General features: G+C 33.4%; 2 protein-coding genes across 3 annotated transcripts in view; one reads left to right on the top strand and one right to left on the bottom strand.

The window, feature by feature from the left end:
• LOC145307640 (venom dipeptidyl peptidase 4-like) overlaps window positions 1–4,933 on the top strand; it is a 40,427-nt gene extending 35,494 nt beyond the window's left edge. Inside the window, exons 28-32 of the mRNA XM_080150124.1 lie at window positions 150–190; window positions 1,761–1,899; window positions 2,179–2,302; window positions 3,152–3,291; window positions 4,209–4,933. Of these exons, the coding sequence (XP_080006250.1) occupies window positions 150–190; window positions 1,761–1,899; window positions 2,179–2,302; window positions 3,152–3,291; window positions 4,209–4,311 (547 nt within the window). The 3' untranslated portion in view covers window positions 4,312–4,933. The remainder of the gene's footprint in view (window positions 1–149; window positions 191–1,760; window positions 1,900–2,178; window positions 2,303–3,151; window positions 3,292–4,208) is intronic.
• Window positions 4,934–11,363: 6,430 nt separating this feature from the next.
• The window catches only part of LOC145307694 (monocarboxylate transporter 10-like), a 33,286-nt gene continuing 18,440 nt past the window's right edge, over window positions 11,364–26,209 (bottom strand). For both annotated transcript variants that reach the window (XM_080150192.1, XM_080150193.1), the window contains exons 10-19: window positions 25,570–25,627; window positions 24,409–24,528; window positions 23,097–23,190; window positions 22,175–22,273; window positions 17,656–17,711; window positions 16,997–17,057; window positions 15,975–16,025; window positions 13,951–14,025; window positions 13,444–13,533; window positions 11,364–12,395 (exon numbers count right to left, since the gene is read on the bottom strand). In XM_080150192.1, coding sequence (XP_080006318.1) covers window positions 12,307–12,395; window positions 13,444–13,533; window positions 13,951–14,025; window positions 15,975–16,025; window positions 16,997–17,057; window positions 17,656–17,711; window positions 22,175–22,273; window positions 23,097–23,190; window positions 24,409–24,528; window positions 25,570–25,627 — 793 coding nt within the window. In that variant the 3' untranslated portion in view covers window positions 11,364–12,306. The remainder of the gene's footprint in view (window positions 12,396–13,443; window positions 13,534–13,950; window positions 14,026–15,974; window positions 16,026–16,996; window positions 17,058–17,655; window positions 17,712–22,174; window positions 22,274–23,096; window positions 23,191–24,408; window positions 24,529–25,569; window positions 25,628–26,209) is intronic.

Genomic DNA, 26,209 nt, shown 5'->3' with positions numbered 1-26,209 from the left:
TGTAACAGGCATTTACAAGATCTCACTGGACATAAAGACTTCCAGTATATTTTTTAGTGATATCAGGCCATTTCTTAGAATTGACCTATCCCCTCAAAAAATAGGTTAAAACCTGCCAACTTAAACAAAAATGTTACTTGTTACCCAGGTGATGACATGCTGAATGAGATCTATTACAATATTGGACAGGAAACAAGATGCTTTGTTATTGTTGTTTTTGTGTTATCTACACTAGGGGATTTTTTTTCCCCGGCTTTTTTGAAATTCAAGTAGTGCAGTTGCAATTACTATGCCTTTTGGTGAAAAAATACTTGTGTTAGAATTTTAACCATTTTGGACAAGTATTATGCCCAGTAATTTCACTTTGAAAGTTTGACGCCCCCCTAATGGGGGTAAAAAATTCATTGCATCAGAACTATGGCTTCATGGTGCTCCCTGAATAGGTCTTGAGGAGTAAAATCAGGAATTTTTGAAATTTTCAAAATATCTCGTTCCTAGCCTGAAAAAAGTTCAAAAAAACTCTAAAAATTGGCCAATTTCAAAAATAGCGGTTTTTTGTCCAAAATGGTTAAAATTTTGACACAAGTGGTTTTTCACCAAAAGGAATAATAATTGCAACTGCACTACTTGAATTTCAAAAAAAGCCGGGGAAAAAAATCCCCTAATCTAGAAAGCAAATTCTTATTTTAGCTAATTTCTATATAAAATCTCGGGTTACTAGCGCAGAATGCCTCATCATATTTGTTATTTTTCTATTGCCAAAAATAATTTAAGTTATGCAAGCAGACAATAAAACTAAGAATGAAAATATTCAAATAAAGATTAGGTTATTGTTTTAATTGCTAAGGTTTTATAAGACACTCTAATGTGGCCTCTGCAATTAACCTTAGTTGTATAACTATTAATTCAATTACTTTTGCATGATATTAAAGAAAATAGTTCTTAAGTGGCATATCAGACAGTGTCAATCTAACTTTCATACTTGTTTGAAAAACCTATTTGTTTTTGATTATCCAATTATAATAAAGTTATCCATAGCTATTTTGTTGTTAGGCCACTGCGTTAGAACCCGTACATTGATTTAATTTCCCATCGCTAAATCTCTTCAGAGTGTTCTAATGAATAAGGATGAGTTACAAGAATGAACTGTTTAAAAAATTGTAGTTATGAGCTCCACATCCTGGTGGAATCTAAAACTGATCTATCTAATACAAAGAATAAAGGTCATACCAATAACATTCATTCTTATCTTATTGTTGTATCCCATCCTTATTCATCCTTCATTGATTGATTAGCCATAGTTTCTTAGGGTTTGGGCCTAAGTAGTCATGGAGTAGGTTGAGACACTTTTGTCTAGCCACTAGGGCTATCAAGCTCCACGTTCAAGCACATTATGACTTGACCCGCTATCTCATGAGAGCTACTCATTATTACCTCACCCTCGCCGAGTATGGCAGGTGTCCCAAATTAAGTCACCGTAATGAATGACGCTTTCCGCAGAGGAGCTTGGGATAAGTGTAGTACTGATATTATGTTCTTGACTATTGAGTATCCAAACTTACTCAATAATCCCCTTCTAACACAACCAGGGGAAGTTGCGTGATCATTATTGCGAATGAGAAATTCAAGTCAACACATGGAGAATTGAACTCGAACTCTCACCACCGTAGCTCAGTGTGTTACCACTGAGCCACGGCGCCCCTTATTCATCCTTCATGATTAGTCACCTCAACAATTATTGCAAGTATCTTGTGTATAGGTAGAGGTAGAGGATCAGATTGATGTTACTACCCAGCTTGTAAGTCTCTATAACTTTATTGACAAATCCAAGGTTGCCATCTGGGGCTGGAGCTATGGAGGCTTTGTGACAGCCAGTGTTCTTGCCAGAGATTCTGATAGGTAGGGATATCATATTGGAATACAACCTAGTGTTTCAAGTACAAACTTTTAAAAAAAAACCATAGCCAATGATATGATAAGATATTTTTGAGAGTAAGGGATTACAACCATAGGATATTCTTGACTATAGTGGTTTTATGTATGGGGATGAGATACAAGCATGATGTAGCATTGTTTTTGTATTGAGAATAGTGTTCAAGTGTGTTTTTACACAAAACAAACATCTAACAGTAATGGTAATGACTATGGTAGTAATATAGTCATTAATTTATGTTTCAGGGGAAACATCTTCAAGTGTGGGATCAGTGTGGCCCCTGTAACTAACTGGATCTACTATGATTCCATCTACTCTGAGAGGTACCTGGGCCTGCCCACTCCAGATGATAATCTTCGTGGATATCAGGTAACATTATTACAAAGAGTATATGTATATTATTACAAAGAGTATATGTATATTATTGCAAAGAGTATATGTATATAATTGCAAAGATTAAGTGTATATTATTACAAAGAGTATATGTATATTATTGCAAAGAGTATATGTATATTATTACAAAGAGTATATGTATATAATTGCAAAGATTATATGCATATTATTGCAAAGAGTATATGTATATTATTGCAAAGAGTATATGTATATTATTACAAAGAGTATATGTTTATAATTACAAAGAGCATATGTATATTATTGCAAAGAGTATAAGTATATTATCATTAAGAGCATGTGCATATTATTGCAAAGAGTATTTGTATATTATTGCAAAGAATATATGTATATTATTGCAAAGAGTATAAGTATATTATCATTAAGAGCATGTGCATATTATTGCAAAGAGTATTTGTATATTATTGCAAAGAATATATGTATATTATTGCAAAGAGTATAAGTATATTATCATTAAGAGCATGTGCATATTATTGCAAAGAGTATATGTATATAATTGCAAAGAGTATATATATATAATTGCAAAGATTATATGCATATTATTGCAAAGAGTATATGTATATTACTGCAAAGAGTATTTGTATATTATTGCAAAGAGTATATGTATATTACTGCAAAGAGTATTTGTATATTATTGCAAAGCATATTTTTATTATTGCAAAGAGTATATGTATATTTTATTTCAAAAAGTGTATGTATATAATTGCAAAAAGAATTTGTAAATTAATTCAAGGAGTATATGTATGTATATTATTGTAAAGAATATATGTATCATGTATAAGGTTATCATGATTTTTTACTGTTTAGGCTAGTGATGTATCTGCTGTGGCAGCTAAACTTGACAAGAAGAAATTCTTGATGGTGCATGGCACAGCTGATGATAATGTCCACTACCAACAGTCCATGATGTTAGCCAGATCTCTGGAGGAGGCTGATGTTCTTTTCAGGTATGTTATCCTAAGATCTGAAAGGATAAGACAATGACCTATTAATCGATTTACTTTTCCATGTACACATAATTACCCCTTCTGGAGATTAAAGTTAGTAGTTGTAACCTCTGAACACTTAATTTAATAAAGAGAAAGGCAGGTTGAAAAAGTAAAAAGGCTTGAAAACAGTAGTAGAACGATAATATTCACTAAATATGTGTATTTTTTATTGAAAATAACTATAGACAAAATTTTTTTTTCAAAGTTAACATAATTGTTAATGTTCTACTGTTTTTAAGCCTTAAAACAAACACCTTTACGGAATTTTAGCACAATCTACCTCTCCTTTAACAATCAAAATTCACTAAATTCCTAAATTTTTTGAACCAACAAATATAAAAATGCTATTTTTTGAAATAAATTGTAAAGAAGAAAGAGAGCAGTAGTTTTTTTTACTTATGTTTAGGTTAGGTTAGATTATATTGGGAACTGGGTACCATTACAAAAAAAATTATAACAAAAAAAAACAGCATCTTAACCCACTTTTACTCCCTATACGGACGATGATGTTGTCCATGAAACTCAAACGCCAGGTTCATCATCCTAGGTTAAGGAAAAGTGCATGCTAATGAGTTACGCCTGTAATATTTTTTGCATCTGACTTAGTATCAGCAGAATCATTTTTGATGTCCCAAATTATGTCTTAGGCTAAGTAATGATTCAAATTTTTCACTTCTAAGACATCAAACGTATGCGCTACGTGCCGCGGGTTAACTTACTCTCAAAACTAATTACAGATTTAATGTATTTTTTTTAATCCTTTTTTTTGGAGGTATTTGTAGATTTTATATCTATTTTTCTTGTGTTCATTTTAGAAAAAATAACATTTTAGAATCCGTAAAAAGCTGTCTATGATATTTTTTTTTACTTTTTAGGCAGCTAAGTTATCCTGATGAAGCCCATGGACTGGTTGGTCTCCGCCCACATTTCTACCATTCTCTTACTGATTTCATGCTCAATGATTGTTTTACTAGTTAAACAACTAAAAGAAACGCTCAGTTAGTTATTTTTATTAAATTTTAACTAATAAATTTTACTTCAATAACAACATTTTGTGACAAAAAAAATCATTTAAAAATTTTAAAAATCCTAAAAGAAAAAAACTTGAAAAAGTAAAGACGTAATTTTATTTCTAAACATTTAGGACGTCAAACCTAACAAATATATCAAATATATTTATTTTAAAAATATGTACAGTCCAAGTATGACTTCCCTTTACTCTTTTTATTACAAAAAAAATTGGCATTAAAATCTTAATTTATTTGTGATTATTTTACTACGCTATTCTTGAAGGTAATTAGAAAAACTATTATAAATAAAAATTCTATAAATCTTGATTAAAAAACACAATAATTTCTTTTTTTAATGTTTTTATCTAAAAAAAGTTGCATTTGCATTTGGCGTATTTTTTAAATTTTGTATTCATTGTAAAAATAAATATAAATCATCCATGTAAATATTGTATATAAATTCCTTTTTTATTTTTAAAGATTATTTTTGCAAATACAACTGATTTTATCTAAATTATGATTGATTAATCTTTATATTATTATGACAGTGTTTTTATCAATTTAATAATAAAATTATTCTACGGTACAAATTTTTATTCATAGTTAGCAGTATCTTTTAACAAAATAACCATCTTTTTATATTAATTTTTCAACAAGTTTGCCTTAGTAATTACATTTTAATTACAGGTTAAATAGCAGAACTAAAAATCATTTAAATTTAGGAATTTTAAGCTAAGATCTGAAATTTTAAATGAAGTTTGTATTTCTTTTTTTTAATTGTAACAATACAATAAACCATACACAAAACCTTTTTTAAAAAGTTTTTCTGGACACGAGAAAAATTTTAACACAACATTGTTTTTTTAAAAAAAAAATACTGAAATTTTCATTTAAAAGTCAACCCTAATCCTATTTCTGGTTCCTATTAACTGTAAAGTTAGAAAAAAATGAACATTATTTATTTCTCTTTAGTGAAGACTTACTGTTAATTAACCCATTAGTGACGAACCGGGTATTAAAACCCGGTTCCGAAAAATGGAAAAAAAACCGGTTTCCAGTCTTCAAATTTAATTTCATCATCCTTTTGTGAGCCTCTCCTTTACTCCGTTCTTTATCTATTGCCCCCGGAGAGAAGTCTCAGATATGGATCTACTAGAGTTGGCTCAATATAACTATATCGCTATTGGCTAGTTTCCTTTAAGTACATATCTATTTATCAAAAATTCAATTTTCCTCCCCCGCCATTACTATCTAAAAGAAAGAAGTAAATATTTATTAACCCATTAGTGCCGAGCGCCACTTTTATGGGCCGATCGAGCTATAAGTTTCAGGGAAGCTTTATAATGGTCAAAACGGAATTCGTATTTTTTTGTTTTGCTCTAGTGGCGTGCACAGGAAAGTTGCAAAAAACCCCGGTTCGGCTTGGCCATAAATACCAACCAGGCATTAACACCCGTTTTTGGTGCTTTCCCCCAGTTTTAAAACCCGGTTGACCTGTATAAACCCGGTTATTTTGACCAAAAATCGAAAAATGTAATTTTTGAACGCCAAAAGTGAGATGAACACTTTTTAGAACTTTGATACGATCCGTAATTGAAAACTACACAACCTCATGTAATCTAAAGAGCTACAAGTATAATACGAAGCGATTTATTTCAAATTTCGTGTTTAGCCGGCGATTTCGGGTAAAAAAAACCTGTTTTGTTGTTGTTGTCAAAAAAGATCTATTAGTGAAACCGGGTAATAAAAATTTCAGACTCAAAATGGAAATGCCGAACCGGGCCTATATAGGGCGTAAAAAAACGATAAAAAAATCATATAAAAAATAATAATTTAAATAAAACGAATTCACAAATAGATGTACTTGTCAATAAACTTTAGATTTAACGAAAAAAATCAGCGACTTTACTATAAAAACAAAAAAGTTAGATGGGGTATTTTGAATTTTCATGATTTTCAAACTTTGTTGATCTATACCGGCAAACGGAAGTAAGCAAAACTACCTGCTCCAGGGGGAAATGAAAGCCAGGGTAGTAGAGGGGGGATTCATACTGAGAATGATGCAATTATGAAGCCGAAAACCGGTTTTTTTACATTTTCTGGCACCGGGTTTTAAAACCCGGTTCGGCACTAATGGGTTAATTTAAATGATTTTAAAAAGATTATTTCAATTATATTTTTTTCACATTACCATCACCAAAGGGTTAATATGATTAAAATTTTAGTTTTAATATTTAAACACAAAGGAAGTGTCGCCACAATCGAAATCTTTTAAAATACAGTTTTCTTAGATTTACTCTATTATGAACGTATATTTTTTATTTATGAAATAAGGATTAAATACTTCAATGTAATTCAAATATTTACATGAAGTGAAAAACTTAATTCATTCCATCAACAAATAGGATAAAGGTCTTATCGCTTTGGTCAATGAGAGTTTAATGAGGATTATTGGAGCACTATGAGTTTTAAACACTTTACCATTGGAAGACTCGAGCTCATTTATAGACGTTTATTTCCTATATAGATCTGTCATGGAACTTGATGCAATAAAGCAGGCTGTTTTGTAAATGTTAAAAATTGGAAGATTTCATTAAATAAAAGTAATCGCAAATATACTTAGAAAATGATATGGATAATATGGGTCTGCCGCGAAAAAACAGGTGATTTCGCAAAACGTTAATAACTTTTTTGTTTTTATAGTTAAGTTGCTGATTTTTTTTTGTGAAATCTAATGTTTATTGACAAGTACATCATCATTTTTTATCATTTTTTTACGCCCTATTAGGACCCGACAGTTTTAAAACCCGGCTCGGTTTTTGGTTTTACTACCCGGTTTTAACTTTTCAACCATTAAATATTTTTTTATGATTTATTATTCTTGAGCCACCCTAATCAGTATACCCTAGTAATCTCTATATGTGTCCTCCAATAGTTTTATGCTCTTTTTCTGATATGTATCATTCAATTTTTATATGTTCTTTTTTTGTGTATATCAGGTTTTAAAACGTCGACAAACGGGCTTTTTTACCCGGTTACGGCGGCCGAAACACTAAATTTGAAATAAATCGCTTTGTATATTACTTGTAGCCCTATAGATTACATGAGGTTGTGTAGTTTTTAATTACGGATCGTATCAAAGTTCTAAAAAGTGTTCATCTCACTTTGGGCGTTCAAAAATTACATTTTTCATTTTTTTGTCAAAATAACCGGGTATTTAGGAAAAAGCGGCTTTTAATGCCGGCAGAAAACCACCCAAAACGGGTTTAGATACCCGTTGTGCATTTATGGCCATGCCGAACCGGGGTTTTTTTTGCAACTTTCCTGTGCACGCCACTAGAGCAAAACAAAAAAATTGGAATTCCGTTTTGACCATTATAAAGCTTCCCTGAAATTTTCAGCTCGATCGGCCCATAAAAGTGGCGCTCGGCACTAATGGGTTAACACAGGTTGATAGATAGATAGACATACTGATACATAGATAGATAGACAAAAAACATTGGTGGATACACAAACAGATAGATAGATGGATGAAAGGTTGATGGATCAGATACGAATAAAATTTATATAAATTAGGAAGAAGACCGACAGCTTTCATAAGCACAAGTTGATAGATAGATATATATAGTTATAATAAATAGATGGATACACAAACAAATAATTTATAAATAGAATGACCTTGGTATAAAGTATGAACGAGACTGTCAGATGTTATTGACAAAGGTTTATAGATAGATAGACAGATAGATTGACAGATAGATAGACAGATAGTTAGACAGAGATTACAGATATATAGACAGAGATATAGACAGATAGATATACAGTTATACATAAATATATGCATGTAGATAGATAGAACACTGATAGATGATAGATCAGACATGAATGTATTTATTTATGGATAGACAGACAATGACATATAGATAAAGTGTTTTTTAAGCATCTGAGGAATGTACATATCTGTACATGAAACAATTTCTAATGTAAAACCAATACTTTAACCTTTAATGATTTACTAGCAAGTTAAGTTTTATGTCAGTTGGGTCATTTTAACATGTAGCTCCTAAACTATGCGTAGCACATAAATCGTTTTTATATTTCCAAACAAGGATGACAACATCCATAAGTAGCGAAGCACAAAAAATCATGGTTGGGAATACGTACAGGTAGATTTAAAGTGAATTTAATAAAATTTAAGAATAGATTTAATGAAGAAAATAAACACAAAACCTTGTTTTATTTTGTATAGGTAATGATGACGGTCAAAGTAAATTACATAAAAGATGAACATAACAATGAAAAAAAATATTTTGATACTGATATCCCAAAAAAGTTTTAAAATTGGACCAAAAACACCAAAGATATGGGGAAATATATAAAAACATATAAAAATAGCCAGAAACCTGCTAAAAGGCAGTCTGATCACCATGGTTGTTTTCTTAAAACGACAGGAAATTTAATCTTGATATCCTTAGCTTAAGAAATTTGGAAAATCAGACTATACAATGTATACATCAGAGATATGGAAAAATAAGTGAAAAATTTAAAAATAGCCTAAAACCTGCAAAAATGCAGTCTGACCGTGATGGTTGTTTTCTTTAAACAACAGGAAATTTAATTTTGATAAAAAAATTTTGGAAATCAGACAATAAACACCAAAGATATGGAGAAAAATGTGAAAAATACAAAAATAGCCTAAAACCTGCTAAAAGGCAATCTGATCGTCATGGTTGTTTCTTTAAACGACAGGAAATTTCATCTTGATATCTATAACTTTAAAAATCTTGGAAATCGGACCATAAACACCAAAATTTATAGAGAAAAATGTGAAAAATACAAAAACAGCCTAAAACCTGCTAAAGAGCGGTCAGACCTACCTTGATGTTTTATAGTTAATTGCGCTCCTTTGTTGTCAACAAGTTTCAGCATTCTATCTTTTACAGGAGCCGAGAAAATCACGTTTCCCCTATTCTGTCTCAGACGGACGGACAGACGGACGGACGGACAGACGGACGGACATTTCGAATTATAGAGTAGCTTTGCTACTAAAAATAGTGTCCATAACGGTTCTTAACCTTTCATACCTTTTTCTACCATTAACACAAGCCGCTCAATTTGAATGTTAAAAAAATCTATGCATTTCTTTAGCTCACCCTTTACAAACAGATAGACAAAAGGATTAACAATTTAAGACAAACGATCTTGCCATGAAGTACGGAAAAGAACACCTTTCATGGTGGTTCAGGGGGTAGTCAAAACCCTGTAATCGTTATTGTTCTTAGGCTGAGGCAGAAAAGTTATCCCTTCAGCACAACCATCAGATCTAGATGAAGAAATGGAAATTAAGCTGTCGCAGATGAGTCAACAGCTTGCGGCTGTCAGGCTGAGCTAGCACATTTTCAGGTAGTGTAATATCCACGTTCAATTGTTATCAGCTGCAAACAAACAGCTGTTTCAAGCCGCGCGCTGGCAGCCAGATATTTCAATCTGTTGAATAAATTTATTTGTGAATGAATAAAGTAGGGCACAAGTCCCCAATGTTTTATAATAACGTTTTCTTATTTTCTAGCTTTAAAACTTTGGGGACTTTAACAAATTTTGATTGGTTGTTTCATGAAGATGAGTGTTCAAACATTTCAACCACTAATTTAAATCAATACTAGGTGTATTACTTTTGGGGATTTACATCTTTTTCTCGGTAATTGTCTTAACCCTTTAGATCCCTGAATGAAATTAGTGTTTTAAAAAATCGAAAAAAGTAATTTGACATAAATTAGAGAAAATTATTGAATTTTTCTTAAATGATCATTTACTTTGAGAAACATTAAAGTCGTAATAGCTTTTCTCGTATTCATTCGAATCCGGTGGATAGGAACCGGTTCTCATAAATACGAAAAAACTATGTCTAGCATCGTATTATATCCAGTTTTCTACGAATATAGAAATGTACAATCATAAGATTAAAACTAGTTTTTTTAGCCTGTGCCTTCGGCACCACGGGGCTAAAAAAACTAGTTTTAATCTTATAATTGTACATTCTATATCCGCGGAAAGCCGTTTATAATACGATACGAGAAATAACTATTCCAGTATGGTTTCCAAACCGATTAATATCCTCAGGATTAGAACCGATTCTCAGCTGTACTGAAAAATCATGTATAGCATCGAATTACCAGGCCCAAGCTAAGAAAACTGGTTTTTAATCCGATTTTCATTTTAATATCCGCAGAAAGCTGTCTATAATATAGTGCGATAAATATAGTCATATAAAATACATGTTTTGTAAACAGCCCATTGTTCCCTCTCTCTCTTTCAACTGTTATCACAATTTTGTTTTTAATTGCAGGTGCAGCTGTCACAAGATCGAGATCAGCTGGAGTCGGAACTTTAAGATCTAGGGCAGCAGCTAGACATGGAGCGGTAACAGCTAGAGGAGGAGAAACACCAGAGCTGGATCTTTAAATCATTTCAATGGTGCGCCAAATCGGGGTGCGCCGAATTTCAGCCAATCACAGCGCGGCATTTCGTAAAATGCTGTGCTCTCATTTGTGGAAAGTTGGCTCACCCCGATTTGGCGCACCATTGAAATGATTTAAAGATCCAGCTCAGCTAAACATACAAAAGGCAGGGACCAATACTTAAATATTATTTTTTTACCTCAGATAAATTTTAAACAGAGGGCCAGATTTGAAACCTGCTGCATTGTCGAAAATGATTGTGTGCATGCTTGCTGTTGGTTTCACACTGGTCCAAAACGCGTCATTATGAACAAAGACGTTAAAAATGTTATCTACTGCTGCTATGTCTGGCATGTGACACTAATGAAAAGAGTGGGGAGGATGCTTTGGTCCATAAACAGGATCAACTCATTACTGTGCAAAGTTAAGGGTCAAGAACAAAGGTCGTGCTATCAAATTGTTTGTTGTCTGTTGGATGTTACGTAACCAAATATCCGTGGGTTTTAGATTATTGGATCCCAACACAAGCGGAAGATGCTCTGGCTGCTTTACAACTACTAAATCTATTAATATTACCTTTATTCTAAATCTGACTGGTTATTAAAAATCACAATTAAACATTTTACATAGAAAATTAAATTGTTGACAGTGAAAAAAGTTATAAAAATGTTAAAGCGAAGCTTTTTTTATAATTATTAAAAGCAAAGCTGTACTATAATTAAGGTACGTTCGTCCGTAATGGTTAGCTCTTTTCATTAATTTAGACATAATAGAATTTCCAACTTTTCATGTTGATTTCCATGACAAATATGTACGATTTAGGATACGTAGCAACTCTATAATCGTTACCAGAAAGTCTGTTAATCTATTTAAAACATACTGATTTCTAACAACTAAATTTTGTATGATATAATTAACCTATTCATCTGACTTTTGGAATAATAATTCCTAGAAAAACAATGTACAATACTATAATAAATCTTAAAAATAAAAGAAGGTTCTTAATTCTGTATTTATGCAATCTTGCAACAAATTAATGTTCAATTTTGTTTACACTTACAAATCAATATTCTGCTTCTTAAGTTCTGACACTCTACAAGAGTTATTGTTCGTTTGTCCTTTATTCTGATTTTAAAACTTCGCTTTTATGGACGTTGTCATCCTTGTTTCAAGTTATAAAGTTTGAGTAGCAAAGTTTCTCTATATCTACTCACTAAATCACGTAGTCTGTAGGTGTCTCCTTAATATCTACATATGGAGTAATTTTAATTGTCTAACATAATTTTATATATTACTGACGGCTGCGCTCCTAGCATCTAGGAAAATAGCTTAAAACTAAACTTAGATATAAGGATTAAATAGTCTAAAACCATTCAGGGACCTGCAAGAAGCTTCCATCAAAGAGAACTCAATTGGTTTAGTAGTTATTGAAATCTTAAGCTAAAGAGAAAAAAAACCTTAATACTTTATATAACAGGAAACTAAAAACGGCGAATAAAAAATTTCTAAGCAGGTTGGGGTAAATTATCATCTTCTATCATCAATGGTGACCGAGATTTTTCTTTTTCTGGCATTGCAGGTGACCCATTTTTACCTAAAAACAAAGATATACGGAAATATAAGGGATGGGAATGTTGAAAAGAAGTTTCAGTCGTCTATCTTGAATAGAAGTTGAGAAAATCCCATTTCCCCAAAACGTTTCAGGCAAGAAGATATTTTGAATTATAAAATGTACATATTTTAAATGTTCTTCGACTTTGAAAGATATTATTCATCAATCTATTGATCCACTAATCAACCTATCTATACATACAACAATCTATCATTCCATTCATCTATCTATTCATCCATCTTTACATACATTTATATATAGAGAGGTTAAAAATAAAACTAATCGCTTTACTTTTTCCATATAAATCCTTCAGTTTTGGCCAAAAACTTATAAAAAATAATGCAATTCATGCTTAAGTAATGACAATAAGAAAATATATTACTCACATCTCCAGAGTACTACAGCTCGAGTCCTAGCCCTTGTGGAGAATTTTTCGTTACAAATCGTCTTAAGTACTTTAAATAAGATTTTTTGATGGGGCATGTAAATACCTTTCTATAGACACCTTAAAACAATCCTAGCCAATTTGGCATAAAAAAGAAAGACCTGTCAAACATCGAGAACTAGGTAGAGCTGTCATGGCTCAGTGTTTGATGGGTCTGTCTTTTTGATGCCAAATTGGCAAGGATTGAGTTAGAAACCTAGTTAAGGTGTCTATCTATAGAAAGGTTTTACATGCCCCACCAAAAACTCTAAACATTATGGGGTCTATCAACAAGATTTTATGTACTTTAGACAGTTTGTTGCTTTAAAAAAAGGCAAACCTGTCTTAATTTGTAATAAAATATGCACTCTTCACGCAGAGAAAAATTCTCCACAAGGGCTAGGTCTCAAGCTGTTGTACCGTGGAGAGGTAAGTAGATTCAAAATTCAATATTGATTTATCATTGTTATTGTTTGAGTATGAATTGTGTTATTTTTTATCTGTTCATCAATCTAACTATCTATCCATATATTTATTCATCCATCTCTCCATTTATCCATTCATTCTTTCTATCCATCTATTGATTCCCACAACAATAAAGAATACCTTGACTTGGGACTAATCTGACCGCTGTCATGAGAGCTGCTCCCACCAGGGGGGATATACCTGCCCCAAGGAAAGCACCGAAATAGTTTCCTTAAAAAAATAAGATTTATAAAACGTGTTAACTGAAACATTGCTTAAACAAGAATATTTACAAAGCCTCTACTACTGGTTATTTTCCTCAAAAGTGCATAGAAAGCACTTAATCCCCTCTCCATATCCAATTTTTTAAATAAATAGAAAATAAAAGAGGGTAGGAGATTCCTTGTTGCAGGTATGGTGGGGACATATACTTGTAAATTTTACTGACCCCAAAGTTTATTAACTCATTCTCCCATTCGTGGTTGAAAACTTTGTGGGGTAGGTTCCAGTTATGATTGTACAAAATAACAATTTCAAAAATGTTAATCATAATGTTAATATTTTGAGTAAATTTTATAATTGGGGGGTTGGAGGTTTATCTTGTATTGTCCCACCCCTGTATCCCTGGTCGCAGCAAAGTAAACTTACCGCTGTAGTCATATATGATTCCTGCAATAGGAGGTCCAACTGTTAGCGGTAAAGAACACAGGGTCAACAGAAAACCTTAAACAAATGAGGGTATATTGTCGGCGGCAAGGAAAATATTTTCAGTGGGAAACCTTTAAATAAGAGTCCATTTTTTGCGGTAAAGAAAATGACGTCAGCTGTAATCCTAAATCTGCATCTCAATTGTAAGTGGTGAAACAAAAAATAATATTCTATTGTTAACGGTAAAGAACACAGAGTCAATAGACTATGAGGGCCAACTGAAGGCAGTATGGAAAACAACATCAACAGAAATCCTAAATATGAGGCTCAATTGTATATGGCATAAGCAAATATGAGTAACCCATTGTTAGCGGTAAGTAAATCAGCATCAGTTAAAACCTAGATATGATGTGCAGCTGTTAGCGGCAACGAACACGTTATCAGTGTTAAACTTTTATATGAGGTTCATTTGTTAGTGGAAAACCAATAAGATATGAGGCTCAATTGTTAAAGGTAAAAGCCAAATATGAGGGCCAATTTTTAGGCAAAGGAAAACAGTTTGTGATCATGTGATTTGATGAGCTTTGCTTTTATGGATGTTGTCAACCTTGTTGAAAGTTGAAGATTGTGGGATGGGGTGTGTTAATTTTTTTGGCATTATAACAGTTTGAGGGATTGATAATCTTGTTGAGAATTGCAAACACACACCCCCCCCCCCTCTTTATTTTTTAAATTGTCTGAAAATAAGGGGGGGGGGGCATACTCAACAGGAAAATAAATGTATTTGGACGGATTGATGAACGTACAGCTAGCAACACTATTGTTATAGAGTAGCCTAGCTCCTAGCATACACTTACCTATCCCCTACCTAGCTCCTGTGTACAGCTAGCAATACTATTGTTATAGAGTAGCCTAGCTTCTAGCATACACTTACCTATCCCCTACCTAGCTCCTGTGTACAGCTAGCAATACTATTGTTATAGAGTAGCCTAGCTCCTAGCATACACTTACCTATCCCCTACCTAGCTCCTGTGTACAGCTAGCAACACTATTGTTATAGAGTAGCCTAGCTCCTAGCATACACTTACCTATCCCCTACCTAGCTCCTGTGTACAGCTAGCAATACTATTGTTATAGAGTAGCCTAGCTTCTAGCATACACTTACCTATCCCCTACCTAGCTCCTGTGTACAGCTAGCAATACTATTGTTATAGAGTAGCCTAGCTCCTAGCATACACTTACCTATCCCCTACCTAGCTCCTGTGTACAGCTAGCAACACTATTGTTATAGAGTAGCCTAGCTCCTAGCATACACTTACCTATCCCCTACCTAGCTCCTGTGTACAGCTAGCAACACTATTGTTATAGAGTAGCCTAGCTCCTAGCATACACTTACCTATCCCCTACCTAGCTCCTGTGTACAGCTAGCAATACTATTGTTATAGAGTAGCCTAGCTCCTAGCATACACTTACCTATCCCCTACCTAGCTCCTCTGTGTACAGCTAGCAACACTATTGTTATAGAGTAGCCTAGCTCCTAGCATACACTTACCTATCCCCTACCTAGCTCCTCTGTGTACAGCTAGCAACACTATTGTTATAGAGTAGCTTAGCTCCTAGCATACACTTACCTATCCCCTACCTAGCTCCTGTGTACAGCTAGCAACACTATTGTGTTATAGAGTAGCCTAGCTCCTAGCATACACTTACCTATCCCCTACCTAGCTCCTGTGTACAGCTAGCAACACTATTGTGTTATAGAGTAGCCTAGCTCCTAGCATACACTTACCTATCCCCTACCTAGCTCCTGTGTACAGCTAGCAACACTATTGTGTTATAGAGTAGCCTAGCTCCTAGCATACACTTACCTATCCCCTACCTAGCTCCTGTGTACAGCTAGCAACACTATTGTTATAGAGTAGCCTAGCTCCTAGCATACACTTACCTATCCCCTACCTAGCTCCTGTGTACAGCTAGCAACACTATTGTGTTATAGAGTAGCCTAGCTCCTAGCATACACTTACCTATCCCCTGCCCAGCTCCTGCGGGGCCGCAAATATCAAATGCTATTGGACCTAAAAATAAAGGATTCGTTATAGCTTTACGACAGTGTTTGTCCCATAGTTTATTTGTTCATGCTTTAAAGGGTTTGTCTCCTAGTACACTGTCAACATAGTTCATTTTTCCATAATGCATTTATTCCTTGTTTGTCTCCTAGTATATTTGCAAGGCCCTAGTACATTTGTCCATAAAAGCGTTTGTCTTCCAGAATATTCGCCCCCCCCCCCCCCCTAGAGGGTTTGTTTACTAGTTCGTTTGTCCTCTAGAGGATTTCCCATAAGTACCATTGTCCCCTAATGGGGTTTTCCAACTTAGTAAGTTTGTTCCTATTATGTTTGCCTTCTAGTTCCTTTGCTACCCTAATACCTTTTTCTTTAGAGTGTTTGCTGCCTAGTTTGTTTGATTAGCCATAGTTTCTTAGGGTTTGGACCTAAGACTCCTGGAGTATGTTGAGACACTTTTGTATAGCCACCAGGGCCAGCTTAAGCTCCACGTTCAAGTATGACTTGACACGCTGTCTCATGAGAGCTCCTCGTTATTACCTCACCCTCGCCGGTTTTGAGTATGGCAGGTGTCCCAGATTAAGTCACCGTAATGAATGACACTCTCCTCAGAGGAGCCTGGTATTAAGGGATATGTTGGTATTTTACACTTGATTATTAGGCATCCAAACTACCTAACAATCTCCCTTCCAACGTAACTGGGGGAGGTTGCATGAATACACATTGGAGAATTCGAGACAACATGTTGTGATTGCAACATGCATGGGTTTGAACTCGAATTCTTATCACCGTAACTCAGTGCAGTACCACAGAGCTATGGCGCCCCCATTGCTGCCTAGTTAATTCTCCCTAGTATGTTTTTCCCCTATTGGATTTGTCTCCTAGTTTTCCTAGTTTGCCCTCTAGAAGGTTTGCCTCTAAGTATGACCGTCCCCAAGAAGGTTTGTCCCCATGTAAGTTTGTCAGTATACCAAGATAATTACCTAGCATAGTAATAAAGCATCCATCAAAAATTCCCATCAGACAGCAAATCAACATCAATACCTAGAAATTTGTTAAAAATAGATAAGTCGCAATATGCAAGGGGTGACGCAATTTTTATATCTCAATTTTCGCGTTATTTGACAATTGCATTGTAAAACGAGAAAAATGGGATCTGAAAATTGCTTCACCCGTGTCGTATTGCGCATTACCGCAAGATCCTGCATTATCTCTCACGGATCTAAAGGGATAAGACATGGGCCGATAAATTGATATACATCCCCAATGATGATAACACAAAATTGCCCTGTTGTAGATTAAAATTAATGGTTGAAACGTTTGAAAACTCAACTTAATGAACCAACTAATCAAAATTTAATAATGTTCATAAAAGTTGTTAAGCCAACAAATAAGAAAACGTCATCATAAAACTTTGGGGACTAGTGTAATAAACAGCCCATGGTCCCCTACCTCCCTGATTATCTGTGCTAAGCTGGATCTTTAAATCATTTTAGTGGTGAGCCAGATCGGGGTGAGCCAACTTTACACCAATGAGAGCACAGCATTTTATGAAATGCCGCGCCATGTTTGGCTGAAATTCGGCGCACCCCGATCTGGCTCACCACTAAAATGATTTAAAGATCAAGCTCAAGTATGGTACCTGGTATCTGTATTGATCAAAGTAAGGTGCCGCAGTCATCAGCATGGTGCATAGTCCTAAACAGAGATACAAAAAAATTCGTGAGTTAGCTTCAGTAGAAAGCGATTATTAAGTCTAATTGTTAATAAATATGCGTTTAATTATACTATGCGTTTCGTCAATATTAAGGACAGAAAGACTTAATAATCGCTTTAGACTGAAGTTAACTCACGGATTTTACTCAATACAAGCACAAACTACTTCTCCCTTATAACAGCCAAGTCTTGGCAGCCGCGCGCCAGATGAGTTGAAAACCACATCTATCTATCTTTATATCTACAGTGTGTTGTTATGTAATGAAACAAAAGTATTACTTTATTCAACCCACTTACCCTGGACAGAATATCTCATTTTCTTAATTGACGTGGTTTTTTTTGTTTCAGAAAAAACCAAATTTTTTTCAAAGTGTCTTATTTTTTAAGATTAAAGTACCATGGCCAATTTAAAGGTAGTGCAAATATGCGTACATTTTTAAAAACCTAATTGCGCCACCTTATTAATAAGTAGAACAAGGATGACAACATCCATAAAAGCGAAGCTCTGAAATGGAAGGACAAACGAACATTGTACGAACTTGTAGATTGTCAGAACTGAATTAGCAGAATATTAATGCATCAGTACAAACAATATTGTAAGTAAATTTGTTGCAAAAATGCATAAGTAGATGATACTGTTTAAGGACATACTTACATTTTTGGGACTTGTTTATAGAGATGCTGCGCTTATAACATTGTACCTTGTTGTAATAGGAATCAGTTTTCAAAAAATCAGAAGAATCGGATAATTTTAACATACAAAAATTTGTTGTCAAAAAATTAAAAATCGAAATGTTTTAAATGGACATACGGCCATTCTGGTATTGATTATATAGTTGCTATCTAAATTGTACCTAACTACTACAGGAATCATCATGCAAAGTTTGGAATCGAAAGGACAGTTCTAACCTGTTTAAATTAACGAAAAGAGCTAACTGTGACGGAAGGACGGACGGACCGACCCTAATTATAGAAAAGCTTCGCTTTTAAAAATATTATGCATACTTTTAGAATTGTCATAAATTGTATTTTTTTGGAAATATAAGTACTATTTTTGTGCTATTTGTAGTTTAGGAGCTACATTTCAAAAATATGAGACAGGTTGAAAAGTTTTAAGTCAGTTGGAACATTTTACCACTTAGCTCCTATACTATACATAGCACAGGTATGATTCTTATATATTCAAAAACAAAAAAGATACTTTAGAAAAAAAGGTTTTTAGGGCATTATTTGTTGAAAAACATGAAATATTTTCTTCTGATATAAGACTCCCTATATCAATGAATAAAATGAGATATTGAGTATTAACTTCTGTCAATGGAAAGTGGGTTAAATAAAGCTATTGTGACTTTTGTAACATTAAAGTCTATTCATCTATCTATCTAACTATCTATCTGTCTATCTATACCTATGGATACAAAAGCAACATTAAAGTCTATCCATCTATCTACCTATCTATCTATCTATCTATCTTTACCTATGGATACAAAAGCAACATTAAAGTCTATTCATCTATCTAACTTTCTGTCTATCTATCTATCTATACCTATGGATACAAAAGCAACATTAAAGTCTATTCATCTATCTAACTATCTATCTATCTATACCTGTGGATACAAAAGCAACATTAAAGTCTATCCATCTATCTAACTATCTGTCTATCTATTTATCTATACCTATGGATACAAAAGCAACATTAAAGTCTATTCATCTATCTAACTATCTATCTATCTATACCTATGGATACAAAGCAACATTAAAGTCTATTCATCTATCTAACTTTCTGTCTATCTATCTATCTATACCTATGGATACAAAAGCAACATTAAAGTCTATTCATCTATCTAACTATCTGTCTATCTATCTATCTATACCTATGGATACAAAAGCAACATTAAAGTCTATTCATCTATCTATCTATCTATCTATCTATACCTATGGATACAAAGCAACATTAAAGTCTATTCATCTATCTAACTATCTGTCTATCTATCTATCTTTACCTATGGATACAAAAGCAACATTAAAGTCTATTCATCTATCTAACTATCTGTCTATCTATCTATCCATACCTATGGATACAAAAGCAACATTAAAGTCTATTCATCTATCTAACTATCTATCTATCTATCTATCTATACCTATGGATACAAAAGCAACATTAAAGTCTATTCATCTATCTAACTATCTATCTATCTATACCTATGGATACAAAGCAACATTAAAGTCTATTCATCTATCTAACTATCTGTCTATCTATCTATCCATACCTATGGATACAAAAGCAACATTAAAGTCTATTCATCTATCTAACTATCTATCTATCTATCTATCTATACCTATGGATACAAAAGCAACATTAAAGTCTATTCATCTATCTAACTATCTATCTATCTATCTATCTATCTATACCTATGGATACAAAAGCAACATTAAAGTCTATTCATCTATCTAACTATCTATCTATCTATACCTATGGATACAAAAGCAACATTAAAGTCTATTCATCTATCTATCTGTCTGTCTATCTATCTATCTATCTATACCTATGGATACAAAAGCAACATTAAAGTCTATCCATCTATCTAACTATCTATCTATCTATACCTATGGATACAAAAGCAACATTAAAGTCTATCCATCTATCTATCTATCTATCTATCTATACCTATGGATACAAAAGCAACATTAAAGTCTATTCATCTATCTAACTATCTATCTATCTATCTATCTATACCTATGGATACAAAAGCAACATTAAAGTCTATTCATCTATCTAACTATCTATCTATCTATACCTATGGATACAAAAGCAACATTAAAGTCTATCCATCTATCTAACTATCTATCTATCTATACCTATGGATACAAAAGCAACATTAAAGTCTATTCATCTATCTAACTATCTATCTATCTATCTATCTATACCTATGGATACAAAAGCAACATTAAAGTCTATTCATCTATCTAACTATCTATCTATCTATCTATCTATACCTATGGATACAAAAGCAACATTAAAGTCTATTCATCTATCTAACTATCTATCTATCTATCTATCTATACCTATGGATACAAAAGCAACATTAAAGTCTATTCATCTATCTAATTATCTGTCTATCTATCTATATATACCTATGGATACAAAAGCAACATTAAAGTCTATTCATCTATCTAACTTTCTGTCTATCTATCTATCTATACCTATGGATACAAAAGCAACATTAAAGTCTATTCATCTATCTAACTATCTGTCTATCTATCTATCTATACCTATGGATACAAAAGCAACATTAAAGTCTATTCATCTATCTAACTATCTATCTATCTATACCTATGGATACAAAAGCAACATTAAAGTCTATTCATCTATCTATCTGTCTGTCTATCTATCTATCTATCTATACCTATGGATACAAAAGCAACATTAAAGTCTATCCATCTATCTAACTATCTATCTATCTATACCTATGGATACAAAAGCAACATTAAAGTCTATCCATCTATCTAACTATCTATCTATCTATACCTATGGATACAAAAGCAACATTAAAGTCTATTCATCTATCTAACTATCTATCTAACTATCTATCTATACCTATGGATACAAAGCAACATTAAAGTCTATTCATCTATCTAACTATCTGTCTATCTATCTATCTATACCTATGGATACAAAAGCAACATTAAAGTCTATCCATCTATCTATCTATCTATCTATCTATCTATCTATCTATCTATCTATCTATCTATCTATCTATACCTATGGATACAAAAGCAACATTAAAGTCTATTCATCTATCTAACTATCTATCTATCTATACCTATGGATACAAAAGCAACATCAAAGTCTATCCATCTATCTAACTATCTATCTATCTATCTATCTATACCTATGGATACAAAAGCAACATTAAAGTCTATTCATCTATCTAACTATCTGTCTATCTATCTATCTATACCTATGGATACAAAAGCAACATTAAAGTCTATTCATCTATCTAACTATCTATCTATCTATCTATCTATACCTATGGATACAAAAGCAACATTAAAGTCTATTCATCTATCTAACTATCTATCTATCTATCTATCTATACCTATGGATACAAAAGCAACATTAAAGTCTATTCATCTATCTAACTATCTATCTATCTATCTATCTATACCTATGGATACAAAAGCAACATTAAAGTCTATTCATCTATCTAACTATCTATCTATCTATCTATCTATACCTATGGATACAAAAGCAACATTAAAGTCTATTCATCTATCTAACTATCTATCTATCTATCTATCTATACCTATGGATACAAAAGCAACATTAAAGTCTATTCATCTATCTAATTATCTGTCTATCTATCTATATATACCTATGGATACAAAAGCAACATTAAAGTCTATTCATCTATCTAACTTTCTGTCTATCTATCTATATATACCTATGGATACAAAAGCAATCTGTTGAAGAATAATTCTGTTTCCATTCCGAGCTATTTTTTCAACATCAGATAATTTTCCAAACACCAAACGGCCAATACCTGAACACAAAAAAACAAGGATGACAACATCCATAAAAGCGAAACACTGAAAGGTAGGACAAACGGACATTAACATTTGTATAGTGTCAGAACTGAATAATCCAAATATAAATGTATAAGAGTCGAACCAAAATTGTAAGTACATTTGTTGAAAAACTGCTTGATACAGGATAATGTTTATGGACATACTTACATTTTTAGGACTTCATTATAGAATTGCTTCGCTAATAACATTATACTTTGTTGTCCCAGGAATTAATATATCAAAAATCAGATCAATCGGATGATTGGATCACATGAAAATTACGGACTTTCTGGTAATGATTATAGAGTTGCTAAGCTTTCTAAATCGTTACTAGCTACTAAAGGAATCACCATGCAAAGTTTGAAATCGACAATTCTAACATGCCTAAATTAATGAAAAAAGCTATCCGTTACGGACGGACGTACGGACGGACCGACCCTAATTATAGAAAAGCTTCGCTTTTAAAAATTAATGGACTTATATACTTTCTGGTAATAATTACTAAGATGTTACGCTTTCTAATAATCGTAGTTGCAGTAGGAATCATCATCCAGAGCTTAAAATTAATAGGACAATTCTTATATGGCTAAAAAGAGCTACAATATGATCATATATTACTGAAATAAAGTAAATGTTAAAAAATCCGTCAAAATGTTATTTAAAATTAGCAAATTTTTATTGGGTATTATTATTTTGGGAGGTTTTATTGGGTATTTTTATTTTTTGGTACTTCGGCCTGAAGTGACCAAAAATTAACGCCATCAGATTCGCGGCTTTGGGTACTTTTATTTTGGGTACCTGAAGTGACGCCAATGCATGCCATCAGACTGGCCGCTTTTTCTTCATTGGCAGCGGCGTTGCCGTCCAGAGGCAGATTTTTGGCAAATTGAACCTGAAATATCAATGTGTTAGGTTTTCTTTGACGGACGGACGGACCGAGGGACAAACGAAGAGGCGGATAGACAGACAGGCATACAGAGAAACAGACTTACAGACATATAGACAGACGTACGGACATACAGACACATGGACAGACAGACAGGCAGATGGACGGACAGTCATACGGACAGAAAGATGGACAGACATACAAACATACAGACAGAAAAATAGACAAACAGAGGGACGGATGTAAAGATGGACAGACGGATAGAAAGAAAGATAGACAGACGGAAGGAAAAGTGAAATGGTGGACAACCAAACGTACAGAAAGGTGGGCAAAACAGAAAATCATAAAGACAGACAAATATATATAAAAATATTCAATTTGACGGATAAATTATGGTGAGTCAAAGACAGACAGACAGAAAGACAGAGAAGAAAGAGAAGAAAGAGAGACAGAGATAGAGAGAGAAACCATAATACTTACCATAATAAGCAAAGTAATAGTTATTTCTCGCATCGTATTATAAACAGCTTTCCGCGGATATAGAATGTACAATTATAAGATTAAAACTAGTTTTTTTAGCCCCGAGGTGCCGGAGGCACCGGCTAAAAAAACTGGTTTAAATCTTATGATTGTACATTTTTATATTCGTAGAAAGCTGGATATAATACGGTGCTAGGCATAGTTTTTTCGTATGGATGAGAACCGGTTCCTATCCACCGGATTCGAATGAATACGAGAAAATAAATTATTTCATTGTATTATAGACACAGACTGAAAGACAAAATAAAATAGGCTGAAAACTCAGTTTCCCCATGGATCTGTACACAAAAATTCAGTACTCTTAGATAACAGCCGAGAAAATCATATGAAATGATAGAGTAGTTTAGAAAAATTATTTTACCTGCATATGAACGTATCAAATAAAGTGACGGACGGACAGACAAAGAGAATTATAGAATAGGATGCTGTAAGTATTGGTGCAAAAAATGGGGACAAATTTCAAATTGATTTGACGGGGCTGATTTTTTTACGTCACAAGTGAAGGGAAAGAAAAGGGAAGGAGGAAAGAAACCCCATAGAAAAAAAGAATACACGTCAAAACAATTTGAAATTTGTCCCCATTTTTTTAACCAATACTTACAGCATCTTTAAAAAAAATTCATTGGTTGAAGAACCGAACATTAAAGGACTTTTTTTCAAAAAGTCCTACAAAATGAATCTTACCAAATGAACGTATGGGACAAAGTAGCCAAACAGGGCACAAGGTATGGCTAGGGCCCAGATAACATACTTCTTGTTTCTCCAATTATCTGTGTACACCAGTTTTTCAAACAGCTCTTTAGCCTAAGATTAGATGCTGTAAGTATTGGTGCAAAAAATGGGGACAAATTTCAAATTAATTTGACGGGGCTGATTTTATTTACGTCACAAGTGAAGGGAAAGAAAAGGGAAGGGGGAAAGAAACTCCCAAGAAAAGAGATGGGGTTTAGGGTATTCTTTTCCCCTAGTGACGTCAAAGTATACATACCCGTCAAATCAATTTGAAATTTGTCCCCATTTTTTGCACCAATACTTACAGCATCCTAAGATTATATAAAAATACAAGGAGGTCAGCATCCATAAGCAGCAAAGCACACAAAAATGATGTAATGGACACACGGACAAAGGAAATTACAAAGCTAATGTTCAGTTCTTATAACAATGAAAGAAAATAGATAGAGAATAAGCAAAAACTGGAAGAAAATCATGAAACCTTAAAAACAAGGATGACAACATCCATAAAAGCGAAGCTCTGAAACGGTAGGACAAACGGACATTAACACTTGTATAATGTCAGAACTGAATAATCAGAATGCGAATGTATAAGAGTCAAAGCAAAATTGTAAATAAATTTGTTGAAAAACTGCTTGATACAGGATAATGATTATGGACATACTTACATTTTTAGGACTTGATTATGATTATAGAGTTGCTTCGCTTATAATATTGTACTTTGTTGTCCCAGGAATCAGTATACCAAAAATCAGACCAAAATTTCCCCTATAACATTACTGACCGACTTACGGACAAACAAAGTGGATTATAGAGTAGCTTCCCTACTAAAATGTCTATTTTAAAGCATTAACTAAAGAAAATATTATTATATATTTGTATAGCTTCAAAACTGATTAATATCCGCTGGATTTAGAACTGGTTCTCAGCCGTACTTAAAAATCATTTATAGCATCAAATTACAAACAATTTTCCACTAAAATTAATTTCATTTTTGTTATCCCAGACCTTTGACCACTCAGGGATAAGAAAATTATTTTAAATCTATTTTAAATTTATTTTAAAATCCGCAGAAAGCTGGCAATAATACGATACTATACAAACAATTCTAACCTTTGATTGTTGTTGATTGTGGCTGGGACTTCTGGCAGAGGTGTTGTTAGCTGGCATCCTTGTGTAACAAAATTATATTTCTTTAAATTGTTAATTCATAATATTATTTCAACACAAAAGACGACATTTGATTCTTCATAATCGTATGCGGCAATCAAGTGATAGAAGCGGATCTTGGACAAAGTAGCCTCGGACAAAGTAGCACCCGGACAAAGTAGCACCCGGACAAAGTAGCACCCAGACAAAGTAGCCTCCTAAGGAAAGTAGCCTCCAGTGTTAATAAAGGTCCCCTGGCCTGCCTAGCCGCGGGCGCTCGGCCCCCTTGCCTATAACCTAACCAACCTAAAAATTGCAAAAACAATGTTAAAAATTGTAAAAACAATAATAAAACTTGTAAAAATCTACCAACCAATTTTTGTAAAATCCACGAAATTCTAAACCATCTATGTATCAACAGTTGAAGATATTTTTCTTAAATAAATGTTTGAGGATAACATAGGTTAGGTGAGGTTATAGGCTAGGGGTCCGCTTGCCCGCGGCTAGGCAGGCCAGGGGGCCGAGCGCTGCGGCCATGACTTTATTAACAGTTGAGACTACTTTCCTTAAGAGGCTACTTTTCTTAAGTAAATGTCCCGAGGCT

This window comes from Acartia tonsa, chromosome 15, assembly GCF_053477335.1.
Source record: "Acartia tonsa isolate MP-2025a chromosome 15, ASM5347733v1, whole genome shotgun sequence".
In the NCBI taxonomy this organism is placed as follows: Eukaryota; Metazoa; Arthropoda; class Copepoda; order Calanoida; family Acartiidae; genus Acartia; species Acartia tonsa.
Note: the sequence above shows the minus strand (reverse complement) of the source record. Positions and strands in the feature narration are given on the sequence as shown.